The 20,181-nt window shown below is 39.9% G+C and overlaps 1 protein-coding gene across 1 annotated transcript in view; it reads right to left on the bottom strand.

Annotated features, from left to right (window-relative positions):
- KDR (kinase insert domain receptor) overlaps positions 1-19,552 on the bottom strand; it is a 44,363-nt gene extending 24,811 nt beyond the window's left edge. Inside the window, exons 1-10 of the mRNA XM_073608435.1 lie at positions 19,258-19,552; positions 17,183-17,255; positions 11,440-11,636; positions 10,040-10,170; positions 6,579-6,747; positions 6,347-6,486; positions 4,347-4,512; positions 2,291-2,405; positions 2,054-2,208; positions 1,790-1,946 (exon numbers count right to left, since the gene is read on the bottom strand). Coding sequence (XP_073464536.1) covers positions 1,790-1,946; positions 2,054-2,208; positions 2,291-2,405; positions 4,347-4,512; positions 6,347-6,486; positions 6,579-6,747; positions 10,040-10,170; positions 11,440-11,636; positions 17,183-17,255; positions 19,258-19,369 — 1,415 coding nt within the window. The 5' untranslated portion in view covers positions 19,370-19,552. The remainder of the gene's footprint in view (positions 1-1,789; positions 1,947-2,053; positions 2,209-2,290; positions 2,406-4,346; positions 4,513-6,346; positions 6,487-6,578; positions 6,748-10,039; positions 10,171-11,439; positions 11,637-17,182; positions 17,256-19,257) is intronic.
- Between the last annotated feature and the right edge of the window lie 629 nt (positions 19,553-20,181).

Raw genomic sequence — 20,181 nt, 5'->3', positions numbered from 1 at the left:
CACCCAGATAACATTAAGAACTGTGAGCCTAATAATGACTACAAACTACTGTACCAAAGTAGACATGATAAAATGTTCATTCAGAAAGGAGTATCTATGGCTGAGTTGATCAGAAAGAGATCCATTACAGTAGTGATCTCTCATTTGGGAGTGTGCCAACTCTGTAATGCCACTTAGTTGAGTCAATCTTAAGAGCATTAAAAGATGCCTCTGCCATCATTAACAATATTAAACACTTCATGACCTTCCCTTTAGCTTGGGAATAGCTAGCTTAAAGTGGTTCTAATGGGTAGACATTTTTTACCTTAAGGCATTCCCTGCATAAAGGAAAACATGTCCCAGTGTTTGTATTGTTCCTACACCTCCCTGTAGACTTACCTGAGTCCTATATTGAGCCAGCACTGTGCCCATCTGCAGCTCTCTCCTCTCTCCCCCCTCACAGAGGCAACAGCAGGAGCCATTGGCTGCTGTCAACCAAATCCTGTGAGCAGAGTAGCACTGTGTAAGTCAATAGACACATACGGTCTGGCATGCATTCCACCTGCGGACCGGAAGTGACACACAGGATCAACCCCTTAAAACAGGTTGTTCTTGTGTGTCACATCAGGTCTCATATTCTTTAAAGATATTTGCACTAGTTCCTGTTGTCCGGTTGTTCCTGTGTGTCGCTTCCGGTTTCATATTCTATAAAGACATTTGCACTAGTTCACTTTAAGGACTTTTCTATTTTTATCTATATATTTTTTTCCTATATTTTTTCCATATTTGCATTGATAGTTTGATGGTTGTGATAATTCATGATGCTATATTTTTGATTATTTTATGCACGTTAATGCAAGCGCTGCCTAGGGACAACTTTTTATTGGTAAGCAGGCATGTACTGGCCATTGGGACTACAGGGAGTTTCCCGGTGGGCCGATGGCTCAGTGGGCCGATTTCAGTGACAGTGGACCGCTGCCTCCCTCCGGTCCTCTGTCCCCCCCCCCCCCAGTGCTCACCTCCTCTCCCTGGCTAGTTATGCAGCGCGCCTGAATACAGACATGATGCTCAGGAGTCAACACTGAGAAGCTCATCATACGATCTGGAAGGAGGGCGGCCTCAATTTCCTGCCTAATCTTGTCCCATTGGGGGGGGGGGCGCCAAACTGATTCTTTGCCCCAGGTGAAATAATGTCTAGCTTCCCCACTGGTACTGCCTATAAGAGAAATAATGTAGAACGGCTAATGGCTAGTGGGGGGGGGGGGCTTGGGTGGCAAGCCGTCATGGGAGAGACCTGTCAAAGTGGGCCAGTCTGGATGAAGTCCAGGGCCAAATTTTTGTCCCAGTCCAGCCCTGTTGGTAAGTCTCTCATGTGACATAAACAACATAATCTTGACAAAAGTCCTGACTCTTACACACTGAAATTAAAAAAAGGTTTGGCTGAAGTTGGATTTTAAAGGGTTACTAAAGGCTAATTTTTCTCCTTTAAAATAACAAACATGATATACTTACCTGTTCTGTGCAATGGTTTTGCACAGAGCAGCCCCAATCCTCCTCTTCTTAGGTCCCCTGCTGGTGCTCTGGGCTCCCCCTGAGTGCCCCTATAACAAGCCACTTGCTATGGGGACATTCCTGCATGCTCATTGGCTGTGATTGACAGCAGCGGGAGCTGGATAGGGATCGGACTCGGGTAAGTATTAGAGGGGTTGTGGGGGACACTGCATACTGAAGGTTTTTCTAAACTTATGCATAGAATGCAACCACTTTAAAGGATAGCTTCATATTTATAGGACCTGAGCAGTTCACTTACTGAGATGATGAGATGCATTCGTCCAGCAGCTGCCATGTCCACTGGATGTTAACTGGTGCTGGAATCCCAGATGCAGTACAAGTTAGGGTAGAACGTTTGCCAAACTTGATTGATTCCACAGAAGTAGATACTGCCTTTTCACATATTTGCGGAGGGACTAGGAAGAAAGATAAAGTGGGTTTTATTCTCTCTTTTTACCTTTTTTTCATTTATTTACTAATAAAACATTTATCTACTTCTTTTCTATGGGAAGAATTAACTCACTGTGCACAATCAGCTGGAAACTGTACTTCTCATTATCCTTTGTCCGTGGGTTAGTAAGAATAACTGTATAATTGCCAGAGTCCCTTTCACTGCATTCATTGATAGACAGGAGGTATGGCGTTTTGTGATTGTGATAGATTTTTCCATTTTTGTACCTGTAAGAAAGACACGGCTATATTACTTTTTGAATGAAACATATGAGTGCCTTTCGGAAGGATTTCAGGAAAAAGCTCTTACCATTTGGCCTCAGGATCAGGAAATGCTGTAAATTTTACTGGTATCTTGACACGAACTCCAGATTTCACTATGAACACCTTCTCCATGTTGTCATCAATTAATATAAAGGGTTTTTCTGAAAATACATTTGTTTAGCAACTCAACCATTCTGCACTTTACACTATAGTGTGAAGGTACTACTGAAGTCACTTGATCAAATCATAAAACAATTAACAAAATGTAAAACATGTTTTAAACTGAAAACCTGAGCTGAGAAACAAATTTATATAGTTTTTCTAAAGTGTTTTTCTTTTATTACTAGGCAAATTACATGTGGGTGTGGAAATCACGTTCAACTATTCAATGTTTTATGTTTTGGCTGGAACAATGTAGGTTGCAATCTCCTGCTGGCTCTTTATTGTTGTTTGTAACCCTGGATAGTAGGTCTCTGCCTACATCTAACTCTAATGTGACAGCCATGGGTCTGCTGTGGGCTAAGTTTCCTGGTTTCTCTCACCGGAGCACTTCCTTTTTGAATTCCTATGGAAAATCCAGCAATACCATAATGTACGTGTAAACCCCAGCTAGGCTGGGAAAGTAGAGATCCTCTGTGTTTCAGTTAATGGCATAACTATAGCCATACCACACCATACGACTGCCTTGGGGCCAAGTTGCATAGAAGGCCCAAAACTTTCTGGTAGTGATTTATGCAGGTATATATAGCATTCAGCATACATTTGAATGCCATTAATGTGTACAAAGTGAAGAACCTTTGGTAAGTGTGACATAGGCCTTCCAAAAGCCTGCATGGCTGTAGTATGAATATGTCTGTAATAGTCTAAGGGCCCCATTTTGTAAATGCTGACATGCATGTTTTGCCATGTTGACATGCAAACAGTGGCTTTCAGTGCACATCCATGGACCAAAGAATGCATCTATGTTTTCAATGCAACGCAAGTCAATGCATGTGATTGTTCCTTTATGCACTGCAACATGATGCTGGTTAGATTCAATTGTTTTGAGCACAAAAAGCAGAAAGAAACGAGCATGCAGTCTATTGCACATACACTATGGGGGAGATTTACTAAAACTGCAGCACTCAAAATCTGGTGCAGCTGTGCATGGTAGCCAATCGGCTTCTAAAGCCAGCCATAGACAGTTCTACTTTGGGCCAGTTCAGCAGGGACTGGATGAGATGAACCATGCATGGCCAGGCTGATTGTTATTAATCGATTGACTTGGGTACAACCAGCATGTTGGATTTTAGGATGCGATTATTGTCAGCAGAGCCAGGGGGATTCCCCCATCCACGCTGACTGTGTTGATGGGGGATTCAAGTAATTTTCTTTCCTGCAACTGTGGTATCAGCTATCATCTATGGCCGGCTTAACTCCAGTTTGTTCAATGAAGCTTTAACAAAAAAAAACTGGAAGCTGATTGGCTTCGATGCAGAGCTGCACCAGATTTTGCACTTTCCAATTTTAGTAAATATCCTCCTATGTGTTGTTGCAATGCGTGTGAATGCATGCTGCAATGTGAGCAGTAATGCTTATGGACCCTTAAGCTAAATGAAAACATGCAGGCACAATAAATAAATATAAATAATATATAATGTCGATTATAATTACAATTAAATGTACAATTTTCTACAAATGCAGTGTATTAAGACAGCATATTATTTTTGGAAGAGACTAAAATAAAAATGACTCCTACAGAACACCAAAAAGCTCCTCCATGTCTAATGGTATGTACCTGTAAGTGTGTTGGGATGTCATTAAAAATTATTGTGCACTACATATCCTCATGTCAAAAACAAATAAATATACATCCACACAATTCAAAATCTATACAATCTACCAATTTTACCACAACTACAGACGTCAATCAGATGACCCTGAACAGTGCAGCAGCTGGGGAGAGCAACCACAATAAACGAGTCTGTATGAGCCAGCTAGTGCTTCCCAAAGAAACAGGCCCCAACCCATGCCCCAGAGGCACGTCTGGCCTTATATAAATCCAACCCAGGCAATAGCCAGGACTGTGGCTCTGAGGAAAAGTGACATTATAAAGTACTCACCATACACAATGACTGTGGTGCTGTTAGTCTTATTCATTTTTCCAGTATCTGCTGTGCAGCTGTAATTTCCTCTGTCTCTCAAAGTCACCTCTTCTATGGTTAGTGTACTTAACTGTTCTATTTCGCTCGGTGCAGAATTGAGTTTCCCTTGTGCAACTCCATTAACCTAAAATCACAAACATCATACCCTTCACTTCAGTCGTGTTCTAACACAGAGGAATACAACCGTAATTTTATTCTATTACAAAGAGAAAATACATTCTGTCATTGGGTAACTATCTGAAATTTAAGATCAGCCCTCTTTTTTCCAGCTAAGCTCCTTTGTCTTACAAGGTGTCAAATACAAAAGTTAGCTGCTAATGATGGCAAAGACTCCAATGCTGGGGCATGTCCCTTGGACTATTGTATTAGTAAAACTCTGAATAATAATTACAATGTATTTGAACCTAAAGCTGGACACAGATGGGTCAAAATTCGGCCAGTTCACCAGGGACTGGCTGAACTTTGCTCCATGTGTGGTTGCTCTAACGATTGATTTCTGTTGAGCAGGCTTGTTGGAAAATTTTTCTCAATGAGCCAATGGGCTGCAACTGCTGATCAGTGTATTCTGATAGCGGAGAGTCTCCACTTTCAGAATACAATGGGGTTTATTTACTAACGGTAAATCCACTGTGCACTACATGTGCACTTGGAAGTGCAATTGCTGTAGATCTGAGGGGACCATGCAAGAAAAATAAAAAACTGAATTTTTGCTTGCACATGATTGGATGATAGAATTTAGCAGAGCTTCCCCTCATTTCAGATCTTCCCCTCAAATCTACAGCGACTGTATTTCCAAGTGCACTTGCAGTGCACTTGTGGTGCACAGTGGATTTGCCTTTAGTAGATCAACCTCAATGTCTCAGTGGGGAGGATTCCTTTATCCAACACTATTGTGTGCATTTAATTACCATTCATTTTTTTTCCTTTAGCCCGCCGGCTGTAGCAAAAACAAAAAATCATCTATGGTAAGCATAAGAAAACAGGTAACATCTATCTAAATTACATTAGCTAAACAAACAAACAAAACAAAAAAAAACACACCCCAAAATCACATGAAAATGCTCACGCTCAAGTGTAAATCCATGCATATGTCCAATCCTTGTGGAACTTGTGGAACTAGTCACATACACACACAGACAATGATGGGAAATGAGAACATCTAGAAGATGACTATTCTGATGGTGCATGTTCACGCCAACATTTTTAGTCTTTACAAAAAAGTGTAACTACAGGCAAAACATTTTTCCTTAGTTTTGGATAGAGTGGAGAGGGACTGGAACTGGCTTTTATTGCTGTATCCTTGTAAGGGCAATTCACACCCACTTCTGTGCTGTTTATTATGACCACCAAAAATGAAAAAAAAAATCTCAAATTTTGGGTTGTCCCCAGAACAGGAATATAGGGGAAATCTTCTAATAGAGGACACTAGTTCTGGTAACAAAAAAGGGATCCTCCCATTATGGAGGAATTTATTGTCACGCTACAGGAAGGAAAGGGAAAAAAATGCCAGGGGTTATAATCCTCCCTCACTCTATCCAAAATTAACAAATACGTTTTGCATTTAGTTCTATTTTAAGGCATGAAAAAAACAAACTATACACAGGGTGGCAAAGTGATGTGGTGGATAGCACTTTGGCCTAGCAGTAAGAAGGGTCGCTGGTTCGAATCCCAGACACTACCTGCCTGGAGTTTGCATGTTCTCCCTGTGTCTGCGTGGGATTCCTCCAGGTACTCCAGTTTCCTCCCACACTCCAAAGACATGCTGGTAGGCTAATTGGATTCTGTCTAAATTGTCCCTAGTATGTATGAATGTGAGTTAGGGACCTTAGATTGTAAGCTCCTTGAGGGTAGGGACCGATGTGAATGTACAATGTATATGTAAAGCGCTGCGTAAATTGATGGCGCTATATAAGTACCATAAATAAATAAATAAATAAATAAATACCAACTATAATTACCATCATTGAAGTAGAGTCCCAGCTGAATTGGACTCTGACATTTAATGCAATGTGAGCTTTGCAGGTTATTTCCAACCTGTCCCCCACAGCCAGTTTGATCTGAGGATATGGATTCATTGACAGTCTATAGATCATATACTCTGACAAAAAAAAAATTATTAATTAATAATACTGGAGAACAAATGATAGCTTGTGTATAGTTGTTACTGAAGAGCTGCTGAATTGTTCTTACCTCGAACTAAAATAAGAAATCCGTCAGATCTGTATGTTTCTCCATTGACAGTCGTCTGACAGAAGACCATATCTGCAAACCTCACCAATCCACTGGGGATAGTAAACCCCTTCTGATAATGCCACTGAATATTGCGTCCATTGGGAACAAACGTGTTGTCTGCCAATTTCTAAGAAATAAACATTGTTCATTATTTACATGATCTCATGGAATTTATTCTTTCCTAACTGGTCACACCTAGTTCAGAGATAAAGTGGGAACATATTTTATGATATACACAATGGTCTGAAAGAAGATTTGGAAAATTTGAAGCATGTCTAAGTACATGCCCACAGATATGATGAAGTAGCTTAGCAGCTTGGCATGGAAGAGGGTCTCAAAATAAAACCTAAAATTAAAAAATAAATTATTTTTGAAAATTCTGAAAATTGATAACTAATTTTTCTGATTTAGACCCAGCAAGTAAAGCTACTGAATCAAGCTTTGCATACAACAGAGGTATGTAGGCTACCCCCTGCGTCTCCTCTTAGGTGCCTTCCCCCCTACTCCCGGCCAATATGGCCGCTTCTCCTCTCTGCCAATCGGGTCTTAAGACCCGCTTCCTGATTGGCCGGGAGGAGAAGCAGGAAGACAATAGCGAATATTAACTCACTATTGTCACACAAGTGGGTGAGCCCACCCTTTTTTAAAGCCAATTAGAGCCTCAGTCTCCAATCAAAAAAAAAAAAAAAAAAGAAACCCCAATGAAATCCATGCATTTGGCGCCCTGCATGTAGATTTGGGGCCGGGCACATGGATTAGAGGGGCAATATTTTTACAGGATTTTAATGCCCCAAACATCATATACGTTCAAGTTAAAGTGATATAAGGTTATTTTTTTTTTAATTAAAATAAAAAATGGGTTATACTTACCTGCTCTTTGCAATGGTATTGCTCAGAGGGGTCTCTTACTTTTGCTTCTGAAAATCTCCTGCCTGCGCTGTCTGCATCTCCCTGCCCTGGGTGCCTCCTTAGCAAGACATGCGCTATGTGGTCACCCGTGCGGCCATAGACACACACACAAAGCTCTGGAAAGCCACGACCACTGCTCCCTCCTGACAGGACTTTGACTAACATCAGCAGGAGGCTGTGGCTTCCGCTGCCCTCAATGTCTGCTGTGAGGGCCAGGTGACACCATGAATCGCACAGGAACGTTCTGTGGATTCCTGTGCAATTTACAAATATTCTGGGTCCAGTGTGATTTCAAATGAATGGGCTGAAATTGCACCAGACCACACCAAAAGTAATGTATGTACTATGTTACAAAACGCACAGCAACCGGATTGAATGCTACTACTGTACCATGGGAACTGGTGCAGGCAAACGCACTGTGTTTGCAACCTGTGTTTGAGGTGCCATTATGTAACACTGAGACCCGCTGCAGATCGCAAATGCAGTGCATTTTAAATGAGGTGCAGGAAACGTGCATGGAGTTCTGGTGTGAACTGGCCCTCAGAGCAGAAAGTGAAAGGAACGGTGCACTGTATGACACAGCCCAACAGTGCTGATCGCTCATTCATAAAATGTAAGCAGTATATGCTCATTCATAAAGTGTAAGGAAGAAAGCAACTGCTCAAAGACAAACAGCACTGCAGGCTGTGTGATCATTGTGAATCGCTGGCCTCCAGAGCGGCCCCTGCTTCCAGAAACCACAGCTGTCAATCACAAATCCATGTCCTTTCTAGTGGCGTTGTTGGACGGGGAGAGGGAAACCTGTTTGAACACGCTGCTTAGAATCCAAGGGATGCACATGAACAGCACCAAGTGCTATATGTGCTCGGGCCCCTGGAACATTACATACTATGAACAATTTTTTAATGATAGTTCTTTAAGCTACTTAACCACTTCCCATCCAAGCCAATTCTGACATTTCTCTCCTACATGTAAAATTCATCATTTTTTTGCTAGAAAATTACATAGAACACCCAAACATTATATATGTTTTTTTTAGCAAAGACCCTAGAGAATAGAATGGCGGTCATTGCAACTTTTTATCTCACCCGGTATTTGCGCAGCAATTTTTCAAACACTTTTTTTTGGAAAAAAACAGTTTCATGCTTTAAAAAAAACAAAACATTAAAGTTAGCCCAATTTTTTTGCATAATGTGAAAGATGAAGTTACGCCGAGTAAATAAATACCTAACATGTCACACTTCAAAATTGCACACGCTTGTGGAATAGCGCCAAACTTCAGTACGTAAAAATCCCCATAGGCGACACTTTAAATGTTTTTACTGGTTACATGTTTTGAGTTACAGAGGAGGTCTAGGTCTAGAATTAATGCTCTCGCTCTAACATTCCCGGCGATACCTCACATGTGTGGTTTGAACACTGTTTTCATATGTGGGCGGGACTTACGTATGCGTTCGCTTCTGCGTGCGAGCACACGGGGACAGGGGCGCTTTAAAATTTTTTATTTTTTTTATTGTTAATTTTTTCTTTTTATTTAATAAAAATAAAATTAACGATCTCGGCTTCACAGCCAAGGTGACGCCATTCGTTTGAATGCAAAGGCCGGGTGTGACGTCATAACATTGCGCCCGGCCTCCGAACGATCATAGAGACTCCGGTGACCATTTGGTCCACCGGAAATCTCTATGATCACCTCCTGGGGCCGGCGGATCCTGTCTCCAACTCACCAAGCCGGTAGAAGCACCAGAGGGTGGCGGGAGGGGGGTCATCCCCACTAGTCGCCCGTAAGAACGGTCAAGCGGCGGAACAGCCGCTATGATCGTTCTTATGGTGTAGGGAATCGCCGGCACTAAAAGATGATTTCTGAATGATGTCTGTAGCTGCAGGCATCATTCAGATATACCCCGCAAATTCAAGGACGTTTCTGGACGTACCTTGGGCGGGAAGTGGTTAAAGAGGAATTGCAGTCTGCTCACATAATTTGTAATAAAAACATCTTTACCATTCTGAAGCTTCCCTCCAACCACTTTGCATATTATTTTATATATACTGTGATTCTGTACTTGCTAAATATGCTGCAGAAATCTCCCTCCACTGAGTCTGGCTGCAACCATTTTAACTGTGGGCAGCTGAAGCTGCTGCCTGTTCACTTCCTGGATTTACACAGACACACATAGGCACACTTCCAGCTCTGCAGCTCTAATTGGCCCTCTTATGACTCATCCCCCCTCCCTTCCTGGCAAACTCTCACAAGAGTGAGAGAGAGAGAGCTGCGCATGATGTCATAAGTCTAGGTTAATGACCAAACAAGAAGCAGGAAGTGTATAAGTTATTTACTGGCAGAAAAAAATTGTTTTACTATCCAAAGTTAAAACAACAAGGGCAGAAGATTTATTAGATAGAAAGATAAAAAAGGACTGAAGTCCTGCTTTAATAAACACCAGGACATATTAGTATTTAGAAATCCATAATTCCATAGTCAACATAAAACCTGTTAGTGTGTCGCTTACCGTACACAGAGTCATGTTAAGATCAGGTCTTGAGGCCAGGCATGGTATGATGACAGATTCATTGCTGGAAGCAGTGCCATGGACGGTCACAACAGTAGGGTTGTCATTTGGCACAAATGGAGATTCCTGGTCTAAAGATGACATTACATTGTTTTTAAAAATGTTACTTTTTTGTGGTATTTACTAAACATTTTAATTTGTGTGATATTACTAGTTCCTAGTTAGTGAGTAGATTTTATTGGAGTATTCTGAACTGATAGACTAATCCTGCATCAGACAAAAGTCTACAAATTTACAGTTATAATTAGAGTGAATGTAAATAATCATATTGTATGTCTGACTACTAGATTCAACTCTGGCTACAAATGGCATTTTCATATTCTGTCTACAGAGAAAATTGAGTACTGTCCGTGATACTTTTTTTATTTTTTTTTATTTGCACTAACATACAATTTTTCAGGACAAGCTTTCGGGGTATGTCCCCTTCTTCATATTCTGTCTACAGAAACTGTGCACTGCTGTAAACACTAAAATAGGAAGATTACTTTTCGTAGTTCCAGCCCACAGTTGTGATTCCTAGAGTAGGTTGGGTTGTCAGTTCAGCTTAGTAGATTCATTAAGTTGACTTTCATTGCACCTCATGTATCAAAGTGTCAGAATTAGTCGTGTTCACACATCACTTAGCTGGACGGGATCCTGCTAGCGATTTAAAAAGCACGATTCATGCACTGAATCACATTTTGCATATAGAGCAGCCCATTCCCTTGATGCATGTTTGTCATGCCAAAGAAACTCAGGAACCAAATTTTGGCTCTGAGCCAGGCATGATCTTACACTCATGCTTTGCCGTGATTCTTGCATGGTTTGTCACACAACTATTAAGGTTTTGCCGTGATTTGAAATCCCCTATATGTAAACAGGGCCTAAAGTGTTAAGTGAAAACTTTTCTTCTTTTTTCACTTTGAACAGAGAAGGAAACAGGACCCCTGTTGGTGTCCAACTCGTTGGAAGAAAACCCCGCACCTCTGGGTCTGGTGACAACTTTAACATTTTAGATTTCCCATCACTTTCCTTCCCTGTGACAATGGTCACTCATCCGTATAAAAAGAGAAGGTGAACCTACCCAGTGGGCACATAAATAGCAATGACAACCTGGCAGATGTTCTAACTGTTCTTAATAGTATCCAAATTTAAAAAAGGTTCTAACAAAACATGAACAGTAAATAACTGTTATGGGTTCAACAAAACAAAACTGAGATCTGCCCTGGAAGTTTAAATCAGATTGGTAGTTCTGGATAAGGAATAATATGGCTTCTTGTCAGGTGATATAGTAGATCAGTAAGATGGAGAGTGTTACACAGTGTACACACAATCTAAAAGTACAACACAAATCCACTTACCTATGACAGATACATGAACAGTTGAGTTAGCATTAGTTCCTTTGTAGAAGCAGATGAATATTCCAGTGTCATTTGCTGTGATCTCTCTCACCACAAGGATTTGGCAATTGACAACCTCATTACACTGGATTCGGGATATACGGCTATCATCAGTGCTGAGGTTTATAGGCCACGACCACTCTACTCGCTGCTCCCCACTAGGAAATAAAGGACATATGCCATCCTGTTAATTTCTGCCTAGTGTCCTTTATATGCAGAATACAGCTTGTATTAATGATGCAATTTGTTATGTTAAAAAGTAATATGGAAGGTATGTTTTTCCTATTTCACCATGCATATATATATACACTTTATGGCCAAACACATGTAGACACCTGACCATCACACCTATATGAGCTTATTGAATATCCCAATCCAAAACAATTGGCATTTAATATGGAGTTGGCCCCTCTGCAATTATAACCGTCTCCACTCTTTCTACAAGATTTTGAGCATTTGCGAATTCAGGTACCAATACTGGATGAGAAGACTTGGCTCATAATCAGCATTCAAATAATTCCATAGGTGTTCATTAGGGTTGAGATCAGGGCTCTCATGTTCCACCACACCAAACTCATCAAACACCAACCATATCTTAATGGATATCAAACCAGGTGTTTATGGACCTGGCTTTGTGGAAAGGGCACAGTCATGATTGAACAGTAGTCCTCACATCTCTTGTCATTTGAATCATAGGATCCTCATATGGACAGACCATGACCATCCTGGAAAGCTGCTCTGTGAAGAGTCAGCCAAGGCATCCACAAACTCAAGGGTTCAGAAAATCCTCCAGAAACTGCCTAATAGCAGGATCCCCTTGGGTCAAATCCTCTGAATGATGCATATGCTTTGCCCAAACAGAAGACCTGGCAAAATTCCCCATTAGAGAAACTACCTCTTACAGAGCTGCTCCCACCACAGTATTAAAAAGGTCCTCTAACCTCTCATCTGTGGCACCTTACCAGGACCTATTGGGGTCTCAAGCAGAAAGTGGCCAGGTCATCAGGTAGAGAACATTATTTTGTAGAACTCCATGAGGTGCTGCTGAGCAAATTGCTTAAGTTGAGAAAAAAACCTTTCCTGGGTGAGCCCAATTGCATGCACCACTTCCTGAGAAAGTTTGGGATTCTTAGCTGCCAGGACCCAAATCCAGTGATTTGACTCCAGAAGCTGCAGTCTCAGTTTGTTCACACAAGCCATGTCCACCAGGAAGCCCACTGTTACCCTTTCTGTTAGAAAGACTAGCCACAGACCCTAAGTCTACTCCTGAGATGATGCGGACTCCTGATCCTCAACAGCTTCATTCTTCCACAAAGGAAAAGAGAGGCAGGAGGAAAGCTCCCATGTTAGCACCCCAGAAGTAACCTCTGAGAATTAGTTATGCAAACCAGAGGTGGCTGCTGACAATTCTTCCCTAGATATAAAGAACTGAAGGAATCTACACCCCTCAGAGTTGGCATGCCCTACAGGGAAAGTATCTCCCTATACTGTTGCCACAGGCTTGGAAGTACACAATCGTCCAAAATGTCTTACTGTTACAGTAACATTAACAGTAAAAAGAAACACATGCAGCAATCACTTCAGGGAATACAGATTTCCAGGCAGGAATTCAGAATAGAGCTGCACGATTAATCGTAAAAAAATTGCGATCTCGATTTAACCCCCTCAAGATCTTAATCCAGTATTTCCACGATTCTATGCAGGCAAATGTTTATCAACATTGCTCAGCGCTGAGATATAACTATAAACATTGTATCATTTGGTTCTTTTAGATCAAAGGGATGAACTTTCGTCTGTAAATTAGGTCAGTTTAACCACTTAAAGACTAAACATTTTTCTGACACTTGCTGTTTACAAGTTAAAATCAGTATTTTAGAAAAGTACTTAGAATCTCCAAACATTATATATATTCTTTTAGCAGAGACCCTAGAGAATAAAATAGCGATCGTTGCAATATTTTATGTCACACTGTATTTGCGCAGCGGCCTTTCAAACATATATTTTTGGGGAAAAATATCCTTCAATGAATTAATTTGAAAGATGATGTTACGCGGCGAGAATCGTGATCTTTATTCTAAGCAAAAAAATCGTGATTCTCATTTTAGCCAGAATCGTGCAGCGCTAATTCAGAATAACGGATGCTCTGGATCTGAGTGTTCTCCAAGCACTTGAAACAAACTGTGAAAAAGTATACGAAGACCCAGCAACTCGAACATCCGTGTTCAAAACTTTATTGGCTGCATAGCGGTGATATTATAAGAGCAGCTTACACGTTTCACCAAATACCCTTAATCATAGCATAATACATACTGAAAAAGCTTACCATTTTTACAACCCCCATACATTAACAAACAAGCGTAGATCATAAAACTATTAGATCAAATTGAAAAAACAAGGGGTACGAGTCTGCACAGCAACAAGCAAGATGGTATAGCATGTCAAATGAATCACATTACAGAGAAAATGCTTGCAAAAAGTGTACACGTTGGAAAGAAAACACACAAAAATTGTTCCAAAAAGAATTCAAATAGCGTACAATATATGTGATATAAATAATATAACAAAAGAAGGTCCAAAGGATCCTGGGATAATATCACTGGGGGCGGCACAAGGCAGAACGGTATCTAAAGTATTTTTTCTTTTCTTTAGATATAATTCTGCCTTTTGTCAGTAATATTATCCCAGGGCCTGCTTCTGTTATATTATTTATATCACATATATTATACACAGTTTGAATTATTTTTGGAACTATTTTTGTATGTTTTCTTTCCAATGTGTCTACACCTGTTTGTTAATGGGTAGGGGTTGTATAAATGGTAAGTTTGTTCAGTATGTATTATCCTATGATTAGGGCTATTCGCCGAAATGTGTAAGCTGCTCTTTTAATATCACCACTATGTAGCCAATAAAGTTTTGAATAAGGATATTCGAGTTGCCGGCTCTTAGTATACTTTTTCACAGTAACATTAACAGTACCTTCACTGGAAACACCCAAACGCAATCCTTTGAGTGAGCCATATAATGTATGTGGTAGGTAAACTGCATTATGTTGCCATTGTGCAACCGATATTTGTAGGCAAGTAAAACATTGAAAATGTCCAGACTTTGTAGCTTTTAGCTATGATACAAGATATCATACCTTCTGTCTATGAATATATTTTTTAGAAGGTACTAGAAGTATTTAGCATTGGTTTTAACTCAGGGCTCAAAATTTCAAGTCCTGAGCTACTAGCCAGTCCTTATGAGTTACTTGCCACCAGTTGCCCCACCCAACTCCTACCCTGCCCTGCCCATAATCCCACCCCTACACACATCCTAGTAAATGATCTCATGAAATTACACTGTTAAATGTTTTATGCAGAATTAAGTTACAAAAATAAATATTAACAACATATTTAACAATATTAACAAAAAGCATATTCCATTGATCTGACTGTGATAAATAAAATAAGCATAAAATATGATTGGCTACTATAGGCACTGTACACATCATTACTGCCTTGGTAAGTAAATATTTTAATGCTATATTAAATATAGCATTAAAAAAACTAAATCCAATGAATAGCTCTGATTTAGGATGCAAAGAGACTTGTAGCGGAGCAAAGTACTGGGCAGGGGAGCGGGAGCTGCCAAAGTTAACTTTTACTATTACCAAGCTGGTGATTGGTTGCTAGGCAGTCTGAGCAACCAATCACCAGCCTGTTAATAGGAAAAGTAAACTTTGGCAGCTCCCACCCAACCCCACTCCCCGCCCCGCCCCCACCTCATCTAGTTCTTTGCCGACACTTGCTGTATGCCAGGCCCTGCTAGGAGAATGACAGGGGGCAGAGGGTGGGAGGAGATTCAGCTCCCTTTCAACTCTGCCTGCTGGCTCCACCCACCCCCTACTCCGATGCAGCTCCACACTCAACCCTCAAATTATTTCCACTTGCCTAATGTGACATTTTGAGGGTTGTATTAACTGATGGTAAGTCAAGAAGATCCCAGACTATAGTGATTAGTTTTCATACCCAAAACAAAACATATCATGTAAGAAAAAGTGTATCTAGCTGTACCAGCATATACCTACTATTTACCAGGCAAATGAGTAAGAGATTAAAGGCAGCCTACTATGACAGAAATATGTAGGTAGCCATTGCTGACTTCTGAAAATGCTAGTTGTCCACTTGGTCACTAGCTTCAATAGATGCTAAGGCTGTCTTGGGACAGCCAAACAACTAATGTTTTCGGATAACCAGAAAAGCATTACATGATGTGGCTGGCTGAACTGTGACTGCATCCTATGAAATAAAGTCGCTCTTCGGCAGTGCCATCAGCCACGGATGCTGCAGCTGCCTGAATACAATAGAGATTCCTCCATCCACACTGTTAGCATGGATTGGGAAATCAATTGATTTCTTCTTCCCTCTCTTGCAGACTGAATGGCTGAAATTCGAGTTATCTATGCCTGCCCTAATACCTAGTCTCAAATCAAAAACAAATGGGTTACTAAAGTTACAAAAATTCTCATAAGACAGAATACAACTTCGGAAGTGATGTAATATATTGTACTGTATTGTAATGTATTCTTTGTTTCCGAGCATGCATGATCTTGGTCACACTATTTTTTTGTACAAAAACTATACGAATTACACGAAAATCATTCATTCTGTTATCATTCGAGAAAATTTTTCGTGTTTGTTCCTTTCGGAAATTTTAGCATGAACCGTCATGATTGGCTCTCCAAAGCTGTTTACTAATGATCAGATTATCGAAAAATCACTCACTAAATGCATTGTTTTCCTCCGATTATCTTATTGTGTGTAAGGGCCTTAAGTCTGCAGGGTCAGTTTAAGGCCCAAGTGCATCCATAACCATCATTAAAGAAGAACTCAAAACCCCAAATTTTAATTTTCCCATGCAGTGGGCATGTGCCTGCACTGTATGGGTTAACTGCTCGTTCTCATCTAGGGAACTGCAGAGCGGAGATGTACTTACCTAATCCACGGATCCTCAGCGCAAGACTGGTCCCTGACGCTTCTGCCCCCCCCCCGCACGCTAGCGGTCTTATGAATGAACTGTTCCTGACATCATCCCGCCCATAGACCGGCTCTAGAAGTGAGGACAACAGGACTTTTCCTGGAAGAGTCCACCGCTGGACGTGGGGAAAAACGGTTTTACGGAAGATCGAAGGATTGGGTAAGTATAGCCTATTGATGCATACCTAGACAAAATGAGCAGTTAGACAGGGGGGCTGTACCATGCAGTGTGGGTTCAGCCCCCCTGAATGGGAGAAACATTTTTTTAATGGAGTTCAGCTGTAAATGAGGGTGTGTCTTTGTATATCCGAGGAGCATTTTTACCCTAAGGGATGTATGTATCAGATTTCTCAAGAAAGTTGCTTAATTATATTGTTACACTATGACCTGTGAGGGGTTCCTGCATTTTCAGGTGTGAAGGAAAGATCACCTTATGAATAAAAAAAGTAGAGTCATACCAATTTTTTATCTTTCATTTTGCAGTATCAGAGTCAAGCTGACTCTTGTTTCTCTAGGACACAGGAAGGACCTTCTATTGCAGTGGTTAGCTTAAAAAAAACATCATTAGTAACAAAACTGGAGACTGAGTCATGGAAAATGCATTTAGACCAACACATGGCACCCAACCCATATCTGAAGTACCAAACCAGTGTAAACATTGTATTTGGAGTATATCTATGAAATACCTGCATGTGATGTTTAGTGTACTGTTTGAAGGTATTACCAGCTTACTCTCCTTAGTACTTAAAGTTGGAAAATCTGCAAAGAATAAAAAAACAACAGGGTGTAAGAGAAAAGTGTGTGAAACATCCACATGATAACTTCTTCGCTGTGCACCTTCACCACTCAGCTTATCATAACAGGAAGGTGCTGCAGATGGTCCTGGGAGAAATGCAAAGCAAATCAATTCTTAGACTTGGGTGGAGTTCCTGTTATTCTGCCAGGCTAGTTCCAATGTCCCTTATAACGGATGTGTGACATTGGAATTAATGAGTCCTCATCTGATGAGCTTACTTGGTTTGGACCAACGCTAAAATACTTTTGATATAATAAAACAACTGGACCTCTAAATACCAGGCAGACAAAATGGACCTGGCCTTATATTGTCACACTGAGGTAGCATGTGACCATTGTCCTTCTCCCACTGTGGCGTCCCAACACCCTTCCTATGTACTTTACAGAAAGTGACGTGTACTCCGTACTTTCTCATCTCCTTTCCCGTAATGTTGTATAACGCAACCAGAAGATTACTAATACTTAATGCAGGCAGTATTACTAATAAAGGTGTAAAAAAAAATATATAGATATATATATATCTATATAGATCGATATAGATCGATCTATATAGATATATATTATATATCTATATATACAAGGGCTCTTCAAAAATTTTCTGAACTTTTTTAAACTCTTTATTAAGAATTTCAAAAACAAATTACATCACTTTTCTACATAGACACCTTCCTTTGCTTTGCTTTTTTCCCAGCATCGTACCAACTTTTTAATGCCATCATCAGAACTCCTCCCACCCTCACCATTTCCAACAAAAATATAAAAGTGTAGAAACATTTTGAGGACTATATATCTATATATATATATATATCTATATATTTATTTAGTTTTTTTAGTTGGGAAGTTGGTAACACACAGACATATATTTCTATCTATCTATCTATCTATCTATCTATCTATCTATCTATCTATCTATCTATCTATCTATCTATCTATAGTTTACATATACATATAGCTTACATATATATTACGAATGGAATAGCATAAATTACAGAAAAGTAAATGGTAAGCGGAGAGAAGTTTATAAAAGAGAATGAAGAATAACGAGTAAAAAGGATCTACACTTGTTATCCACACTCCATATGTCATTGGATTATAACATATTATAACATATTAGGATCTTATAAAAAAAATACATGCTAAGTTTATAATAAAAGGTTCCATATGGTGCAAATAATATATAATATGATCAGGTAATAAACCGTTCATCATGGTGGGTTGGGGAAGAATCGTATATTTGCTTTCCTAACGGTCCCTTATATCTAAATACAGCTCTTTAAGATCTGTCCAGGTGAATTGTGTTAGGATTTTGAACATTGAACAATTATACAATAAAATTTCCGCTATGGGGATGTTGTAATTCATCCACACTGTTTAAAAAAAATAAAAAGTAATTTTGTTGTGATTTCTAAATATTTTTTAATCGTATTTGGTAAATATGCTTGGAGGATGTCATCCACTGAGATGGAGCAGTGATCATATGTAGGTACACAGCTCAGCAGAGGAGTGTCCTTACAGAACAGTCTCCCTACAATTTATTCTAAAATTTTGGAAAGATTCTCCTAACATTTTGGAACTATTTCTCCTGCTACTTAGGGAATGTTATACTGTTTTTTACTACTAAAAAAACTAGATTCTTAAATAAAAATCTAGGTGAAATAGCATTGAAATGAACAGCCCTGACAATACAATAATACAATAGTCTCTGAAAATAAGTCTAGTAATATAAAGCAACTAATATACACAGCAGTGTGTGTATGTGTCTATAGATTGTAAGCTCTGAGAAAACTTTTGGCGCTATATAAATCGTGTATAATAATATAATGTAAACAATATATTTCTATAAAATATACTTTTACACAAACCATCCTAGAGCAAGATACACTTTTTATTTTATTTTTTTACACATTCACATTGCCATATTTAACAAAATATTCATTAATAACAGTTTCATTTATTGATCTCTCACCTGATGCCATCAGAGATCCGATCAGACAGCAGTGCAGAATTCCCAGCAGCATCATCTTAATCCTCAGATTGTCCATTGTAGACAGATTACATCCCAGTCCAGGGGCTCTCATGTACAGAACACACCAGCAATGACAATATAGTAATGTATAGTTCCCCAGTACTAGACGATGGTCAGCTCCTGTGCCCAGTGATAGTCAGCTCCTCGGTGCCGCTCCCAGTGGTGGAGACGACCATACAACACACACGGAGTGTCTCTCTGTTCGGCTATCTCTCCTGTATCTCTATGTGCGAGTCTACCAGGCAGACTCATCTACTCCCTGAACTTATCTGCCCCGCCCACACAGGGAGGCCCCGCCCCCTCTAAAGAAAGTACAAGCTTCATCCTGAGCTCCATCACCTATCCAGCCTCTCTACACTTTACATCAGATACTCTATAACTAATCTCTTTTAGTATAGACATTGAAGGGGATTTACTAAAACTGATGCACATAAAATCTGGTGTAGCTGTGCATAGTAACCAATCAGCTTCCAGGTTTTAAAGTTAAAGTTTCTTTGAAGAAGCTGAAGTTAGCAGCTGGTTGGTTTGCTAATTGCATAGCTCCTGATTGTCCCTGATTTGGAGCACTGTCCCCCCTGTCCCTCTTTCCTCCTCATTTTGGTCTGATCCATATAGTTGTATATAAAATGCACTTTTTATCTTTCAGAAAGTGTTTCCCAGTGCTAAACCTTTCACCCAAATTCTAAATTTCTGCATTTGTACATTTTAAAAGCCAATATAAAGGAATAGTAGTGGTAAAAAAAAAGCACTTGTGGATTTAATTAACCTTTTTCTCTTAAAGAGGAGCTGCACCTTAAAAAAATATTAAAAGCCAGCAGCTACAAATACTGCAGCTGCTGACTTTTAATAAATGGACACTTACCT

Source organism: Aquarana catesbeiana, linkage group LG01 (genome assembly GCF_042186555.1).
Source record: "Aquarana catesbeiana isolate 2022-GZ linkage group LG01, ASM4218655v1, whole genome shotgun sequence".
In the NCBI taxonomy this organism is placed as follows: Eukaryota; Metazoa; Chordata; class Amphibia; order Anura; family Ranidae; genus Aquarana; species Aquarana catesbeiana.
The sequence above is the reverse complement of the archived record's forward strand: the minus strand, read 5'-3'. Positions and strand labels throughout refer to the sequence as shown.